The sequence below is a fragment of the Rhinichthys klamathensis genome, unplaced genomic scaffold (assembly GCF_029890125.1).
Source record: "Rhinichthys klamathensis goyatoka isolate OS25496 unplaced genomic scaffold, OSU_Roscu_1.1 h1tg000020l_1, whole genome shotgun sequence".
Lineage (NCBI taxonomy): Eukaryota > Metazoa > Chordata > Actinopteri > Cypriniformes > Leuciscidae > Rhinichthys > Rhinichthys klamathensis.
The window spans coordinates 7,824-26,139 of record NW_026606571.1 but is presented as its reverse complement, the minus strand read 5'-3'; the positions used below and the strand labels follow the sequence as shown (position 1 = coordinate 26,139).

The following is an 18,316-nucleotide window of genomic DNA, read 5'->3' as shown; positions in this document are numbered from 1 at the left end:
GTAACACATGTTCAAAAGAAAAAGCTTATAGATGAAGGTGAAACACTGAAAACAGAGACAGCTAGAAAAAAATACTCAGGCCTTTTTACTTGTTAATACTGTAGTGAACTTAGACTGAAAAATAATATTTTAAAACATTAATAAGTACACCTATACTGGCTATCATTTCTCTTTTAATAGGCTACTCCTCGCGACAGTTACTAAAACAAATAAACTGTCGTAACGTCGCATTAGATAAATAAATAACATGGCATTAGTCATCCCTTTAATCAAAAACAGAAATTCAAATGACAAAGATTCTGAAAGTACGTTCTGATTTTACATCAGTAGCAATAATATATTATCCTCATTTATGTTCATATTTGACAATTCCGAGAAATAGGGCGACATCTAGTGACGTTCTGCTAGTCATGCCATGGCTAGACGAGACCACAAACTAGCTGAAATTGGCGTCAGTCTTAAATGGAACTGAATCTATTGTGCTATTTTTACGCACTGCAGAAATGATAAATTGGAAATCCTCTGAATGTGTAGATCTCATTGACATTGAGGCAGTCCTGCTATCCTCCTGTACACACAGATGTCCATTTGTTGTTCAGGGCGAAGCGGTTTTGTGTCAGCGAGGTACTTGTATGAGTCTAGAAGCCGAATAATGGCAGAATACACAGGCCGGTCCTTGAAGTTCCACATGCAGCAGTACTTTATTAAGTCATATCTGCAAGATATGCCAGATAATATTAATTTTTATGTTGTTTAAACAAGATTTTCAGGTTTTCTTACTTGCAGGTCATAGAGGAGCAAGACAACTATTTACATGGCCCAATTAGTTATGTAAAAAAATACAAAGACTTACAATGGGGCTCCACAGTTTTCTGGTCTTTTCATCCGGTAATGGGCTAAAGTGTTGGGCAGCACTTCAGACGGATCCAGGTCAGGATAGGGAGGAGACCCTTTCAAAAGAGAAGGAAGCTAAATATAAGACTGCTATTTTGTTTGCTTCATATTATTTTTTTAATAAAAAAGTTCAAAGTAACAACTGGTGTATTAATATTACCCAGGGTTATCATCTCATAAAGCAGGATTCCAAAAGACCATCTGAAAAAGTACGACAGCACAACGTAGAAATCATCAAATCATTAGCACATTGGTCAATGTGCAGTATTTTTTAAGGTTTCAACATTTCCTGATAGACTCACACATCACTCCTGTCTGTTATGGGAAGCCTCATTATCCGTTCTGGCGCCTGCCATTTTACAGGCACATTGACTTCTTGTTCCTTGTCCACCATCCTCATCTGGCGGCTATTAAAAGCCCAATCCAATCCGGACACTTTGACAGAGAGCCCTGAACCAATCAACATGTTCCGGGCTGCAACATCCCCATGAATAATTCTATGGTAGGAGTGTATGTAGTCCTAAGTAAAAATGAACAAATGATTTTAATGAACGTCATTTACTTGATTTATGCTCTAAGTATATGTTTACAGGACATAAATGACTCACCAGACCTGCTGCTACCTGTTTAGCTGCTAGATAAACAGACATCTCTGAAAACACTTGGAAGTTATCACCTGCACCACATCTGTCCTGTTTAGAGAGAGTTAAGTTGAGAAGAAAAATTAGTGATGAGAGAGACTTAACCCATGTATATCTTTGTCAACGTAGGTGTTTTTACTTCTCGAAGACTCCAGAGGAAATGCAGGAGGTTTCCTGGAAAGCTTGCCTCCAAAACCAGATACATGGGCGTCCGGCGTGTCTGACAGTATAACATCTTCACTATATGCTTGTGTTTGCTCACTGCTGCAAGGAAGAGGCAAAAATCCACAAATTCTGTAGCCTCCGATTGATTTGACCTGTCTGAAACAAGATATATCCAACATTTGCAGTCTTTCAGTGTGACTATAAATTCTACTCTTATTTCTTCTAATGTAAATAAACAGCATGGCGGAGCAGAACTATGAAGAATCATTTTTAATTTAATTCTTAGAAGAAGCATTTCAGAATGATGAATTTGTGTTGTAATGTACCTTTAAGAGTTTTAATCACTACAGCAGTAGATGTGTTGTCTTGTTTTAGCTGAGCCGTGCAGATTGGCCCATAATGTCCCATCTGAAGCGGCTCAACCCCCTCCAGGGTGCACAGAGCAGGTATCTCCCATAGACCCAGAGCTCCCTGTGTAGGCCGCAGGGTCCCGACGCCTGTGTCCAAGGGTACAGGCTCCCCTTCTGAAAGACAGTTGATTCAGCAGATACTATTTCTCATGATTTGCTCAAATACTCAGGCTATTAAACTAAAAATGAACTTTATGCACCTGACATTTGAGTTCAATGTTGCCTTATTTCACATACCGTTTACATTTGAAGATGAGCCTGTGATAACCTGAGCTGATGATCTTTTTGTAACAAAGCTCCATATTATCTGAGACACAACAATCAGAGTGCTGAGAGCCAGCAAGCTTGGGATAATGATGACCGCAAATGGACCTGATCCTTCCTCATCTGTCCATTCATACAAACACAAGGCAAAATACATTTGCTGAAAACGTCAAAAAAAAAGTCATATAAACAAAGGTAAAAAAAAAAGCATTTAAAGTATGTCAGACGCAATAGAAAGTACTGAAAGAAAGGTGGACTCTTACTTACAACCGACTGGGTCAGAGCCAGATGAGCTGTTGTATTGGGCCTGTGCAGCCATAAGGGGGTCTCTTTAACATTTCCAAAACAGGCTGAATAAAAGACATTGGCAAAATCAATTGTTTTGAAAAGCATATGAAAAAGAACATATGTTATTAGAGATGAATTGCAAGAAATAATATCTAAATATCTCAACATATATTGTGAGTGCACGTAATCCTTACCTTACTGGAATAAAGGTGGAAAAGAAACTTTTAAAGAGGTTTCTGACTGCTTTTGGTAGCCTTTTTTGTTCGCCTCTTTCTGTTAGCATAAAGTCTGATTTTGACTTTCAGAGCAATGACCGTGACTATGACTGCCCTCCACATTAATGATTAACTTCACTATAGAACCCTTTAACTGCTGCCAGGAGTGCAGTGTTTTTCTGAATTGCAGATTATTTTCACTCATCATTCTAGGGTAAAATGACGTGAGATGCACATAAAGATGACCCCCCCCCCCCCCCACCCCCCCACACAGATCTTTCTTTTTTCTCTTGATCATAGATGGCACAAAATATTATCTCAACATATTTAATGAATATATACTCTTCTTAACATTGTCATTTAATCTGAACGGCAACATTTGTGAGGTTTAGTCAGATGAAACAGTTTTGAGGTTGATCTTGTTTCGTGTCTCTGGAAAATAGTGATGTCATTATATTATGTTGAATATCAAAGTTGTTTGTGTCTATTTGTTAATGAGAGATTTGTGGATATATTTATGTTTTTAGATTTGTGGAGGGAAAAATGTATGCTTTTATTTTGAAGTGAGTAAGATGGCTTCCCAGAATTGGCAGGCACAGAGGGCCCCGAGCAGTATGCTAGTAATAGTGTTGTTATTATTATTATTTGAATTGAACTTTTATTGTATTTTGTGGTGATATTATTCAATAATTCCATGAGTTAGAAGTAGGCCTACATATCAGACATTTATGCTATTCATTAAAACAGAGGCTAATTCAGTGAATTTGTTGTATTATGTGTTATGTATCATACAGTAGTGTTGCTATTATGACATATCTTCAATTAATGGGGAGTTAAATATTTAGCTAATCATATAGCTTTATTTGGGTGGCACAGTGGCCTTTTTTGAAGAAGGTTCCCAGTTTAAGTTCTCCCTGTGTCAAGTCACCTTTATTTATATAGCGCTTTTTACAATACAGGTTGTATCAAAGCAGCTTCACAGTGATAACATGAAAATAATACAAGAAGTTTGTTTCTAGAAGAAAATTGTGTCATCGTCCACCTGAAGTAAGGCAGATAAAAAATATTGTTGAATTATTAAATGTCCCCAACTAAGCAAGCCAAAAGCCAAGGCAACAGTGGCAAGGAATCAAAACTCCATCAGGTGACAGAATGGAAAAAAAACCTTGGGAGAACCCAGGCTCAGTCGGGGGCCAGTTCTCCTCTGGCCAACGAGCGAACAGTGTATGATTATGATTCAGGCAACATTACAGGTCAGAAGTTAGATTGGATCAGAACATTCACAATATTTATCCAGTTCCATCTGGATAACGCCGGTATGGAGACGAGTCATCTGCGTGTATCCTCTAGGTGTTCTGGTCTTCCCCATAATTCAAAAACATTCAGTAAAGGGGAATTTAGACACTGAATTTCTGTAGGTGTGAATGGAAAGACAGTTACCTATAGGCTACCCTGGAAAAATCATCGCCAAGAAAATTCATGGACAGTCTCTCACATGTGGCAGGAGATCGCCCATAGAATCACCAAGAGTCGGATACCATTTAAATGGTTAATATTTGAATGAATACCTTTATAGAAGTGATAGAATAAATATACCTTTCAGATGAATATCGATACTGGGATTCTGTATTGTATCTGGGATTGAGTTGTCAATGGTCATAACACAAAATGTAAAATTATTCAATTTATTCCCCTTAATAACACACTGGCTCATGCATTATCATCATACACACGCTTAACATATATCTAAATATCTAAAAAGTAAATGCATATTGACAATATGCTTCTAGGCCTTGATATTGATTGATATAACAATATGATATTGTGCATGTTCTCCCATCTTCCCATACAGAGTGCAATTCTGTACTTCAACAGAAGATGGCACTATAATACAACATCAAGCCTGGAAGCTTGGCTTTTAACCCCTGATGAGAATGATATAAAAAATGATTTAACTGTATTATTATCTTTGTAAAACTAGTATTAATGCAAGAAAGAAATGGCATGTTGATATTGTAAAACAACCTCATACAAAATCATGTTTATGTGCAAAAATGTGCAACAGGTGGTGTGAAATTACAAGGTTTGTACACAGCTGTTCAACACGAACCCATAATAACAGAACATTAACAATACATTTTACATTCATGGTTTTCAAACAGGGTTCAGTGAACACCTGAAGGGCATCTAAAGGGAAACAGGGGTCTGTGGAGTAGATTTAAATTGGTAGATAGGCCTATTAAAAACCTAATTCAAGTTCTATTTCAAGATATTTCTAACTTTTAAATCACAAATTTTAAATATTTGATCATAAGCATTGTATAATGTAGTATGTTAATATTCTTTTGTTATGCATATTAATTCTTATTCTTTTGATCTTATTCTTATCATAAAGTGGGTTTCATCTTTATGTTAATATTTTTAATTTGAAGTAGGCTACTTTTATAGTTTTTATTGTTTATTTAATGAAAGGTGCTATGCAAATAAAGTGATGTTATTATTATTATGAAAATGTTATAAAGTTTTACCAAGAAAACCCCTTGATTTACATTTGACCACTAACTATCTTCAAAATATATTTCATCAGGCATTTTCAAGACTGTGATGAAGGGCAGCAAATATTTTTGTTCTCAACAGAGTCAACACCTTTCAGCCCTAGAAGCATGGCAGACAGGCTTTTGAAGTTTGGTATTGTGAAATAGTATGGGAAAGCCCGCCCTCTCGCTCTCATTGGCTGCCCTGCTCTCGTCCACTCTGCACCACTGACAGTCGCTGCTCTCGTTTGGCGCAAGTAACAAGGTGAAAATCTATAAAGTTGCAAAGCTGCGCCTACAAAAATCAACGACGTGCGATGACAGCTCTACACAGACAACAACAACCCACACAAGAGGGCGTTTCTACGTGAATCAAATGTCGTGGGACAGTGGACCTAGTTAGTCGTGTATTCCCGATCCAGGTATATTGTTGTTCGTCGTTTCCCGTGAACGCGCCGGTAGCTGATGTCATTGAAACAGGTGCGCGAAACCCAAGTTAACAACAGTCGCCCTAGATCGCGAGGGATTACACACGGATGTGAGTGTTTTTCTACGGCGTTTCATTCTTCAGCCGGTATTACCAAGCGAGGCTGTATTCTTTTTTGATGTGCCTGGATAAAGGCTGTCCAGTGCCTCGGGTGGTATAGTTTATTGCTATTTCCGTGTCCTTTTCTCCTAGAAAGCGTTTGTTTGGATCGTGAAGACGATATTTGGCGACACTTCTTGGTGAGCAGTGAGGTCTAGCATAGATTTTAAGGCAGTGAAGAGCCCTTTTTCCTTCGTTTGAGCTCGTGTCTCAATCCAGATGAATTTACGTGAATTTTGACTGAACCGTACAGGGAATATGCTTTAAGAACCGAGCGATGCCGCCTCTGAAGTTTTGAAACCTTTTCTAATCTTTTTCACCAAGACATGGGAATGAAGCCGTTGTGCTTTACTGCGCTTTAAACGCTTTTTGCATAAGGAAATAACCTGTTTTCAAGAGACTCGTTAACGAAAGGGATTAATCATGTCCAAGACGCTGAAAAAGAAGAAACATTGGTCCGGTAAAGTGCAGGAATGCGCCGTTTCGTGGGGTAACGCCGGGGAGCTCAGCGCCGTGCTGGAGATACTCGGGGGAGCCGAGCACGGAGAGTTCCCGTACCTCGGACAGGTGTTGTCGGACGCGTTAGTGTGCCATGTCGGCAGACTACCTGGTACCGGAGATGTGCTTCTGGAGGTGAACGGCACGCCTGTCAGCGGACTGACAAACCGAGACACCCTCGCTGTCATCCGCCACTTTCGCGAACCCCTCCGTCTGAAGACTGTAAAGCCAGGTTAGTTTGTTAACCCAATTTCTAAAACACAGTGAGTAGGCTACTACCAACCTAGAGACAACAGTTTGAAAGCCCTGGTAAAAGCTAGTTTTTAAGTAGGCTAAAGTTTCCTAGGCTACTTGTAATTTTGAAAGAGGACTGCTTGTGCTCGAATGTTACAAGTTATTCAGGGACTCTGGCCAGTCTCAGAAACTTTCACGTGCTGTGTGTAACTTAGTTTCAATGTTTCAGAAGTCACCTGTCTTCTGTAGCTAGCTGCTTTACGGCTGAAACTCATTTTTTTCTTAACTGATGGTTTTTATAACATATTAACGCTATTATTTCCACGTTTATTAATGTGAAGCAAAGCGCTGTGACTTGACTAGAAGACAAAATACAACCTGAGAGGATCTGAATGGCGAAATTGATAAGCGGTTATTATTGTCCAATCAATGTTATTGACCTGATAAATATGCAAATAAGAACGATGGCTTACAAATCTACAGTGTGAAATATGGAACACGATAACGCAGGGTTAAGGACATTTCAGGTAGGCTAATAAAAATTACCGGTAGGCTAGCCTACTGTTATTTAGGCAGCAGCTCTCTAGGTTTTGAGACAGCCAATATCAACCTCGTATTCTATTACTAGCATTTGCTTATAATTACTTAGTTGGCATTTTGATTAAATGGGACTCTCAAGGAAAAAGTGGATTTTAACGTAAGCCATTTATCACTGTTACCACAACAGGAGGAAATTGAGGCTATCCATCATGAGGAAGTTTTGATACCGCTAGATGCTTACTGTTTATGGTTAACCACAATGATTTCATTAATCGTGCTGCTGGTAGATACTTTTACATTAGAGACTCCCAAGGTTTATTTAAGCTGCTAAAGCCAGGTTACAAGTGTTTACAGGTTTTGGACTGTTAATCTTGTGTTTGTTGGAGATAAATAATGAGGATCTACAAAAGCCAAGACCTTAGCTTTCAGGACAGGTTAGGATCAGAGGCCATAAAATACAGACATGATTCTAACAGAATCACCATGGGTACCAGATAACATAGGAATCTAGCTTTGAATTGTGTAACATGACCCGTTTGTGGATCATATTACAGAAACATCCTAACTCAGAATCTTATCTGTCTATATCTCACCATAAGCATTTCGTTTACAGTCTCATTTAAACCCTTGTCAGTTTTTAAAGTCGCCATAAAAATCAAAATGGACTATCCTTTAAAAAAAAAAAAAAAAAGAGTATTACTGTATTTATGTATGATTTGTCCATGCACATCATTTTTAAATTCATGTGCCCCTCATTTTCTGATGGTGTTGTTTACAACCTGTCACTCACATAAGATCTCAGCAATAGAAAACAACGATCCAATCAATTCCCTATCAAGTCCCAACATCAAGGACAAAATCAAGACCCGCCCCACATTTGTTCTTGTTCGAGAAGCCGTTTTGCTTGGATATACGCCACAATAGTGAAGAAAAGATGATCGCAACTTTATGCCAACTTTAAGAGGATGTTTCATGAATACAACCCCCACATCATATAAGAAGTTAAGAGTGAACGAGTACTCTTTTATTGTTTTAAGAGTGCATGACTCTTCTGTGAGATTTCTCGTCACCAAAAGCTGATCCAGATGCTATAGGTATCTCAGCCATTCAGCTAGAAATTGTGTAAACTCCTTAAACATTTAGAGCTTTGAACTTGGTGTGTGTAATCCTCTTTGCCTGCAGCACAGATGTCGTCTGACTTCCCAGCTTCCCCCATTCACCCACTGTCCACCTCATTTAGTGTGTTAGCCTGCCTGAAGGATCACCATTTGACTCCTTTATGCCATTATAATGCTCTTTTGGAGATGATTTTAATCATAGAGCTTTTTTGTTGCTATGGGCACTCTCTACGTCTGTTTACTTTGGGCTTGCAAATGAAGTAGAGTGGATTACCTAATATGGAAATGTAGTTCTCCTTGCGCTTCCTAATCAGTGTAAATTGGTATTAGTGAACGGGTTAGCATCAGATGTCTCTTACTGATTATTTTAACGTAGTGTGAGTTTGTTAAAGCTGCCAAAGCCTGCAGCTTTGAACTGAGTCCAAGTCTAATTGATTCAATTACTATCTTAAATCTGTGGTGTGCTGTCTGGCTTGTGACTCAGCAAGAGGACTGGACACCTGAAAGCTTGTATTCTATTAGAAATGTTCGGTTTTGCGACAGTGTGTCAGGTTGGTCAGGGTCAGGGTGCTGAAGCAGACAGCATCTCTGTGTTTAAATTTTTTTTTAATGTAAAAACCAATTGTGAACTGCATGCTTATAGTTGTCTATGCATATTAAGCTGGGATGAGAAAGAGGCTGTTTTAACAGAAAAATATGAAACGCTAGGGGTGTAACAATACACTCATGTCATGATTTGGTTCGATACATGATACTGATCTCACAATAAGATACTCCATGATACTTTAAACAAATAATAGAGTTAAAATGGTAAGTTTTTAAAAACTATTTTTAATCATTAACAACAATAATCTTAGTTAAAACAGTGGTGACACCATACATATGTTTATGTTTAGCTAAAATTACAGAATTAAATTGGACATCCATGCTTGCTCTCTGTCCCTGACTACTACTTGCATTTAGTTGTAAATATAACCTAATTACCTTAAATATGCTCAAATGTGTTACTTTCTGGGTTCACCATATTTGATGTGCAATAACCATATGATGGTAAATTAAATTTGTCTAAACTTTAGTTTTGGGTGAATTATAGACTTGTCTTGCATGATTGGTCATTATATCGTCAATGATTTTAAGTAACTTTAATATTTTTTTAAATAACTTTAAATGATTTTTAAGTAATTTTAATAAATCGGGATTGGATATTTGATATTAGCTATTTAAATGTGCATGCTCATTTGGCGTCTAATTGCTCATTTGAAACAAATGTTTAAAAAACATTAATAATATAATAACACTGTTAGATGTAATCTTTAGCAGTTCTCAAAGTTAACCCATTTTTCATACTGTACATTATACTGTTGTGATGCTTAAATTCTTGAAGCATTTAAAAGTATTAATTTTAGTTGGTAGTTTTATTATTTGTTTAGATAAAATAGTTTAGAATTGTACTTTTTTTATATTGGCTTATATAACATTTTAATGTTGGTGTGTGCCTAATTTTATATTGACTTCTAAAGAAAGAGCATCTGAGTTTCTTATGTTCCTGCCGCTCAGTGGCCATGTCTGTGTGTGGCTGAGGTTTTCTCTCTTTCCCTCAGTTTATGTTTAATTCATACCATCTCAATCATTGATGAGGAGTCCATAGAAGAGGCCAGCTCAAGAATGAGATGGTACCAGGAGACCATTTAGCCTTAAATTCTAGCTGCAAGTAACACTGGCTGAGTGCTCGACACAGCTGATATGAAGCTCAAGGGCCTTCATCCTTTGGCTGTGCTCAACAAGGCTCCTAGGCTACAAATGGTGGAGCATAACTAAAATTATGGGCAAGTGTTGCTCAAGACAGTAAGAAAACAATGTAAAGAAACAGCAGAAGGAAGGAAAATGTGAATATTTTTCCTTTCTCAAACAGACAAAATCATTTGTGAAGGGTCTAAAGTTAGCCAGCATAGTTTGCCATGTGTCGGTGAGTTTTACAGAGCCTTCTTTCTATCAGCTCAGCTGTATCCTTTCCTGACCAGTGGACCTGTGGCTCATGCTCATCTTTTCCAGTCTTATCTGTTTCAAGGCGTGAAGCTTCTTGGCCTCCCACATATTCAGTCTATACCTGTCATGTCCTCCTCCGTTTTTTCCTGTTTTTCACCCCCACACCTTTTCTGCCAACCCGCACTCACACATGCATTTGAGTCCTAAAGTCTGAGACCACACTAAAAATATTTTTTTTTTTAGAATTTTGAAGAATTTAAAATGTTATGACATAATGTGAATAATAAATCTTTAATATTCTGCACTTTTGCATAGATCAGAGGTATTCAATTAAAGCTCCAAGAGGTCCAGCCTCCATATTTCCATCCCAGCAGAGGTCCAGGCAAAACTTTGGAATAGTAGTAGCTACATTGTAAAAGTAAAAAGTCCTAAATAGTCATAATTCTCATGAAGGATAATGATATTGGGGCCAAAGCAGAGGTATCTCAAACAAAATATAAATTGATATGTGGTTGGAGCTAAAATGGTGCAATTCATAATGCACTATGTCATTGTCTTCTCGGCTTGTATGGAACCAATAACTGTCTTCTATTAGATGACCCCTGGTTTAGACATTTATCACTAACCAAATAAGCTAGTTTGTAATATTTTGTGGAAAATTTCTTGAAAAAAAAAGAGAAAAGTCTATAATGTTGCAAAGAAATTTTCTATTTGTGGCCTTTGACTTTTGGACCAAGTAGTATTTTACTTTAACAGATGCCAATTTGCCAAATAGATAAACAAGTAAACATATTTTCAATATTGAACAAATTTCAGGGTGTGAATCATCTCTGAGCAGAAAATCGTCGAATCTGCTATGAATTTCATAACCATAATTTTGCACTGCCGTCATACATCCGGACCAGATGAAGGAATTTTTATTTTTTTTGTCGTACATCTGTGAAATTGTGCTCAAAGCCATTGTCTGAGTGTGGCCTTGATTGACCGCAATGGTGCAATTTCCACACATTGTGTTAATGTGTGAGCGGAGGAAGGGTGAGGGAGTGTATCATTACTGACTCACAGGCTGACTTACATTAGTCCTCCTGTCATGATGCTGTAGTAGGGCATTATGAAGCAGTGATTGTTTTGAGACTCATACCGTGTTTTTGGTTTGTCATCATGGCAAAGTTTTTCGTTTTCATTTTGTCTTTACTTATATTCTTCCAAGTCATGACAAAAGAACAACTGTCTCATTTTATTAGATCGTAACTAAAACTTTACTTTCAGGCAGCACTGTTATTTTTTTTTTTGGTTGTGTGCTGTAGTTTCTCCCCTTTTTTCAGCAGTGTGAGGTAAATCTGTTTTGTTCTCCGCCAGTTGATTACAGTAGTTTATGGAGTAGACAGGGGTTATATCAGCTTTGTGAAACGGGGAGGTAGCTTTAATGTGATTTCCTTTAATATGTTCGCAGCTTATGAGCGGTCTGTCACAAGCAGCAGCTCTGGTCATATAACTTTACTTGACATGCATCTATAAAACTGTACCACAGCTGCTTTAACATTCTGTTCAAGTCTGTTCATCTCTCTGAGGGCCTCGGGCTCGTTGCTTAGTCACCAAACAACATTCATGCATTTTTTTTTATATAAACACTCTCAGTCCTTTCCCTAAAGTTTCATTCGGTGTTAGAATAAGAAATACATTTTTTTTCAGTGGTAATCATCTCTAGTGGCTGTTACACAGATTTGACAGGAGCAGAATACATTTTCTCTCCCATCCTCGTTTTATCCTCCCTTCAAACCTGCTTTTTTATCAGTCGGTCTTGTGTTATTAAAAGTGTGTTTGCATGTTTCAACCTGCCTCAGAGAAATGAATAAAACCGTTTCTCTTTTGGCAACACTTACATTCTAGTGTGGCTCTTCACAATTTGAGGAAAGTTGAGGAAGTTTCATTTTCAGGACAACTTTTGTTTAATTGGGCTATACGCTGTCTTGTTGTATAGTGCAAAAAGTCACATTCTTAATGTGAACATTTGTCCAATTTTTCAGATAAAATATGTAAAAATCCTTGAAATGGTAAATGTACTTGGAAGAAATGCTGCATAAGGTTTTAAGAGTTTCAGAGACTGTATCTTTAAAACAAATGCATTTTATCTTACTGTGCTGGCAGATTTTTTCCCCACTGATTTTAAACCTATATAAGTAAAAAGATTAATAAAATAATATATGATTTATATAATATAAAATATATAAAATTGGCAGTGCAATTAGACAAAATACATTAAATGTTGGATAAAGAAATTTTCTATTAAAAATACAATCTTTGAAAACAAGTCCTAAAGAGACGCAAAATTTGTCATTGTTTTCTCACCTTCTGTGCACAAAAACTGTTTTTGTCCATATAATGACACAATTTAGCCCATTGACTTTGACTTCTATGTGCAAAAAAAAAAAAAAAAAAAAAATGCCACGAGGGTGAATTGATTTGTCATTTTTGGGTGAAATATCCCTTTAATAGCTTATGCATTGTTGCTATATAAGAATAGGTATTTCATTTAAGAATCATTTTCATTCATTTTCATTCAAGTCAAAAAAGACTAATTAAACGCATTAAGAAGTAATTGTTTGCAGTAGTAAGAGATATTACCACCCCACTGAGAGGAATTCAACAGGAAAAGCAACATTTCAGTCAACCTGTAGGCTGCCAACAAGTAATTGATTGCAACATTCATGAAGTGAAACATAATTTGTTAAATTACCACTCCGTAGTTTAATTTTAAGTAATGCCTTGCAGATTCAATTGCTCCCCACATCATTCCATTAAAAGAGAAGCACAACTAAAGTATTTTTTAGGGTCACCTGTACACCTCCCGTCTGGAATAATTCCCAAATCTGCTCACACACCCCCAGCTTCCCATGCATGAGGGGGATGGGTGCAGCAGAGCCCAAGATAGGAGCATCTGCTTGGAATATTAAAGCATGTCTCAAACCTCTCCCTGCAGAAACCATCTCACACGCTCAGCCCCTTTATCAGCCTCCCTGTCAGCGGGAGTATGCAGAGAGCTGCTGTTGTTGCACTGGCACTTGTCACTGCTTGTGATGTGCTGGAACATTCCACTGTTTATCTGTCTGTGGAGTCTTAATGACAAGCGATGACATGGAAATGAAACTGGAAGGGCTGAGATCACCAAAAGTGGCTTTTAGCGATGTCATTTTTTCATTTTATTTTCACAGATGTATGTATCTTCACTGTAGAAGGCTGCAGGATGAGAAAGCAGTTTCATTCAGTGTCATCCACAATGCCAAGAGGCATTTCCTCAATTTCATGCCAGCCAGTCGTGCATTCCTGTTTATGCGACTTACTTGTAGGGCTCGCATCAGAGAAGCCACATTCCTGGTTTATTCTCCCTGGAGATATGTGGTCAGCGTGACCCATGCCAACATTACATAGTCTTCCATCTGAAACCCACATGGCAGCTGATGGCCCGATCAGGTCCATTGAAGCAGCCTGGGAGTTGTTTTTCTATGCAAAGATCTGATATCTCATCTCCCAAGTACTGTTATTGTCAAACCGAGTGGGCTTTGATATTTTCAGTCTGATTTGCAGCAATCGTCTGCAGTTTCTCGGTTAATGCGGCAACAGGAAATGAAAGGATGCTTATGCTGTGAGTGAGGGGGAATGGACATGAATAATTAACTGACAAATGAATGCAGAATGTTTGATTGTGTTCGTGCCCTTCATCAACAAGTGAGGAGGATAAAGATTTCCTGTGACTCTTGGTTGTGACAAGAACCTAAAAGAGCTTTACTGAATGAATAAAAGTGATCTGGATTAGGAGCAGCTGTGGAGCCGATAAGGAGATACATTGCAAAACATTAGAGAGATGGGAAGGTGATTTCTAGTGCTTAAAGGATTAGTTCACTTTTAAAAAAACTTTTGCTGATAATTTACTCACCCCCATGTCATCCAAGATGTCCATGTCTTTCTTTCTTCAGTCGAAAAGAAATTAAGGTTTTTGATGAAAACATTCCAGGATTTTTCTCCATATAATGCACTTTACTGGGCACCAAACGGTTCAAGGTCCAAAAGACAGTTTCAGTGCAATCTGCAAACTGTTCAAAGGGCTTTAAACGATTCCAGACGATGAATAATGGTCTTATCAAGCGAAACGATCGGTCATTTCAAAAATAAATAACTAAGTTTAATAATGTCAAATGCTCGCCTTGCTCTGTTCTGTGATGCACGTTCGTGACTCTCCTGTTCGAACTCGTTCATCAAAATGAACAAATCTTTTTTCGAGTCATTTGGTTCATTTAACGAACGAAATGAACGAATTGACTCGGAAAAAGATTCGTTCATTTTGATGAACGAGTTCGAACAGGAGAGTCACACAGAACAGAGAAAGGCGAGCATTTGAGCTTATAAAACTTAAACTTTGTTATTTATTTTTGAAATGACCGATCGTTTCGCTTGATAAGACCCTTATTCATCGCCTGGTGTCGTTTAAAGCCATTTGAACAGTTTGCAGTTTGCACTGAAACTGTCTTTTGGACCTTGAACCGTTTGGTGCCCAGCAAAGTGCATTATATGGAGAAAAATCCTGGAATGTTTTCATCAAAAACCTTAATTTCTTTTCGACTGAAGAAAGAAAGACATGGACATCTTGGATGACATGGGGGTGAGTAAATTATCAGCAAAAGTTTTTTTAAAAGTGAACTAATCCTTTAAAGCCAGGCAGGCACACACTCAAGTCAAGTCACCTTAATTTATAGCGCTTTGTACAATACAGATAGTTTCAAAGCAGCTTTACAGTGATAACAGGAAAATGATGCATTTTGACTGTTGTTCATCTGAAGTCAGTTCAGTGTTGATTCAGTTCCATTGTAAAGATCATCATTTTTGAAAAGATTCAATTACTGTATTTAATAAATAAAACACTGTCAGGCTTAAAATCACTGACCTGTGCACCCTTAAAGCAGATGTTTTACATAGTTACATCTGTTGTCTTATGCACAGAATGAGAAAAATAACACCACAATGCAGCCATGCTTGGAGAGATGTGGGAACAGTTCAATTTATTTATTTTTATTTTTAATTAATTGTATTTAAATAGTTTTCATTTGAATAAATAAACGTCTTGTGTTCACTATTGCTCTCCTGCTATGTTTAAGAAGAAAATCTTTTGCTAAATGTGTGGTTTAAAAACCATTTAAATGGAAATGCCCTGCCATTCTTGTGTAAATTACTTTTTATGCCAGACACGTTTTTAATAGTCCTCCTCAGTAGCTCACGCCCAATATCTATTTTATAATTGATGGCCATTTTTAAAGGAAATAGTGATGTATTTGCACAGAAATTGCTTTATATTCATAGTAGAGACACAACAGCACTACTTGCATGTGGAAACAGACCTGAGACATCAGAAGGGCATAAGGTCTCCTGAGTGGACAAAGCGAACTCTGTAACAAAGATAATGAACCGAATTTATTTCTTCAAAGGACAGAGAGGTGGTCTGTGGTATATCCCCCCCCATTTTACTTTTTGTGGCTGTTTCTGTGATCCAGGGGTCTTTATTATTCTTGTGTTGGCATGTAGTGCATACCACCAGAGAATGAGAAGTGATGGCCTTTTGAAGTCTTAATGCCTGCAAATAACTTGCCCTTCTCTTGAGCACTCAATGTGTGTGTGAGCATGCTTTTGCATGAAAATGAGAAATTAGGACAGGAATATGGATTGTTCCTCTCTAGTGCCCTTTTGAGATGAAAGGTAATTACACTGATAGGATTTGTGTGGTCCTGAGGGCTGTGTAGACGGTAGCTATTTGTTTGCTCACTTTGTGATTATTCAGATCTCCACAGATGTTTCCTGCCGGTCGTATGTAGCGTTATCACAGGTGCTGCTCCGTACGGCTTTATTTACAGGAGGCTTTTCTTGCCGTGCCTTTTGGTTATTTTAAACAGATCATGTTAGTTTCACAGCTGAAATCATCTCTCACCTGTGTAAACATCCCTCCTCCCCTTTGAATGTGACTCTTAATTCATGCGAACAGCACACTGCCTGAATGACTGAATCTCAAACCGCTGCTGTGTTTTTCTGCCTCAACAACATCAGACCTTGGAGGACATTTAGAGGATGTGGAGGAATTTTAAGTGTCTCTCCTCTATATAATGTCACTGGAGCAGCTGCATGCGAGTCTTTGAGATTATTTTGATTATTGCATTTACCCAGAGTCCCAATGTCCCAGCATACCTTGGAAAGTGTATTATATGGTGAGAGATTTATAGCTGAAATGACAACTTGTTTGTGGTTCAGTGGCGATTCTTTTAAGACTGTACGAGAAGAATGACTACCCGAAAATGGTAATGTCGATTGGTGGTTTGGTCTGGGCCTGTCCTTCCTTCGTACTTGCCTTTTCTTTTCTTTTTCTTTTCTTTTCTTTTCCTTTTCTTTTCTTTTCTTTTCCTTCCATCCTTTTTTTCTTTCTTCCTGACTTCCTTTTTTCTGTCCTGACTTCCTTTCTTACTTCCCTTCCATTTTGACTTACTTCCTGCCTTTCTTACTGCCTACCTTCCTTTCCCCCTTTTTCGTTTAGCCTCCTTTTTTTCTGACTACCTTCTGTACTTCCTTCTTGATTTCTTACCTGCTTGCCTTCCTTTTTCTTGTTTTCCTGACTTCCGCACTTCCTTCTTGATTTATTACTTTCCTGCCTCTATTTCTTCCTTTTTTCTTTGACATTTTTCCTGACTTCCTATCTTTTCTGTCTTCCTTACTTCTATCTTAAATTCCTTCTTGCCTGCCTGTTTTCCTTTTTTTTGCTTCCTTTTTTCCTCCTGTACTTCCTTCCTTCCTTCCTGATGCCATGCTTCGCTTTGGAAGTCTATAAAAGCATCATTTGCATAGGAAATAGCATGTAATTGTTTATTGGACATTTGGCTTTAAATCAATGTTTTACTGGCCCACCTGGAAGCCCGGCTGTTTTGTTTAATGGTTGGGTGAGTTGTAAAATGGGTGGGGCTTTGCAACAAATGGCCAATGATTAAAACTATCCTGGCTTCATGGGGTTATGCAGTCGTTTATGCAGTTGGGAGAGCATTAAATGATACATAACATCTCACCCTGCATTAAACGATGGCAGTAGGGCTTCATGATGGGGTGGCTGTCTGTGACTGTGAGTTATCGTGAACTCAATCTAAATCTGAAATGGATGGCCTACAGACAATCTCCTGCATTAGATGACAGTGAATGATTGTATTTTTTCTTCTAACCTTCCCAGCATACAGTTAAACGCTCCACTTATCTCATTGCAGCAGCTCATCTCTACACCCACAAGATTAGTACACCATATCCTCATCAGAATTCATGGATGTCAAGATTTCTGCGCAGGCCATCGGCTAGCCATGATGGTTAGGTCTGTTAACAGCTTATTGATCTGGCTAGCCCTGTCCTGTTATGGTCAGCATTCTAGCCAAAGCTTTGAGGCCAAGGTGAAGGGTCAGGTGAAGAGCAACCAAGACCACTAGCAATCCATATGGTCTTAAAGAGGATAAATGCAAATGGTTTTCCCAGCCCAGTTCAGCTGACGGTACAGAGAACATGCATGGCTAACTTGATTGCGTTATCAGGCCACATAGAATACAAACCTAGAATACTCAATGCAACCTTTGATGTGAACAATGTCTCAGAGATCAAAGACTGTGTGTGTCTTGTGTGTTTAAATGGCACTAGAATAAAGACCAGTGATCTTATATTTTTTCACGGTTGTCCTTACTTGACAACCTGATCTTGTTTTATGAATCGCTGATGCCATTTTTGTGCTGAAAGGTGTCAAATCTGGTTCTACGGCACTTTGGCATACGGTACATCTAAGAAACATTCAACAATTATATCATGACAGCATTGAAGATATAGTTCCCATTTGGTGCTTCATAATTGACTATCATTATTATGGCACTAGCTTGACAGCA

At 38.0% G+C, this 18,316-nt stretch overlaps 1 protein-coding gene across 3 annotated transcripts; it reads right to left on the bottom strand.

Moving 5' to 3' along the window:
- Positions 1 to 357: 357 nt before the first annotated feature.
- Positions 358 to 2,950, bottom strand: si:ch73-206d17.1 (tyrosine-protein kinase STYK1). Of its 3 annotated transcripts, none has more exons than XM_056240357.1 (10): positions 2,857 to 2,950; positions 2,642 to 2,724; positions 2,348 to 2,497; positions 2,027 to 2,221; positions 1,675 to 1,856; positions 1,503 to 1,586; positions 1,197 to 1,414; positions 1,055 to 1,095; positions 854 to 950; positions 358 to 715 (listed from the first exon to the last, which is right to left on the bottom strand). In XM_056240357.1, the coding sequence occupies exons 2-10, from the start codon at positions 2,691 to 2,693 to the stop codon at positions 538 to 540; spliced, it is 1,197 nt and encodes a 398-aa protein (XP_056096332.1). In that variant the 5' UTR covers positions 2,694 to 2,724; positions 2,857 to 2,950; the 3' UTR covers positions 358 to 537. The 3 variants fall into 3 exon arrangements, with proteins under 3 accessions (XP_056096332.1, XP_056096340.1, XP_056096322.1); XM_056240347.1 differs by having other exon boundaries at positions 359 to 715; positions 2,027 to 2,224; XM_056240365.1 differs by lacking the exon at positions 2,857 to 2,950 and having other exon boundaries at positions 2,027 to 2,224; positions 2,348 to 2,534; positions 2,642 to 2,720.
- Between the last annotated feature and the right edge of the window lie 15,366 nt (positions 2,951 to 18,316).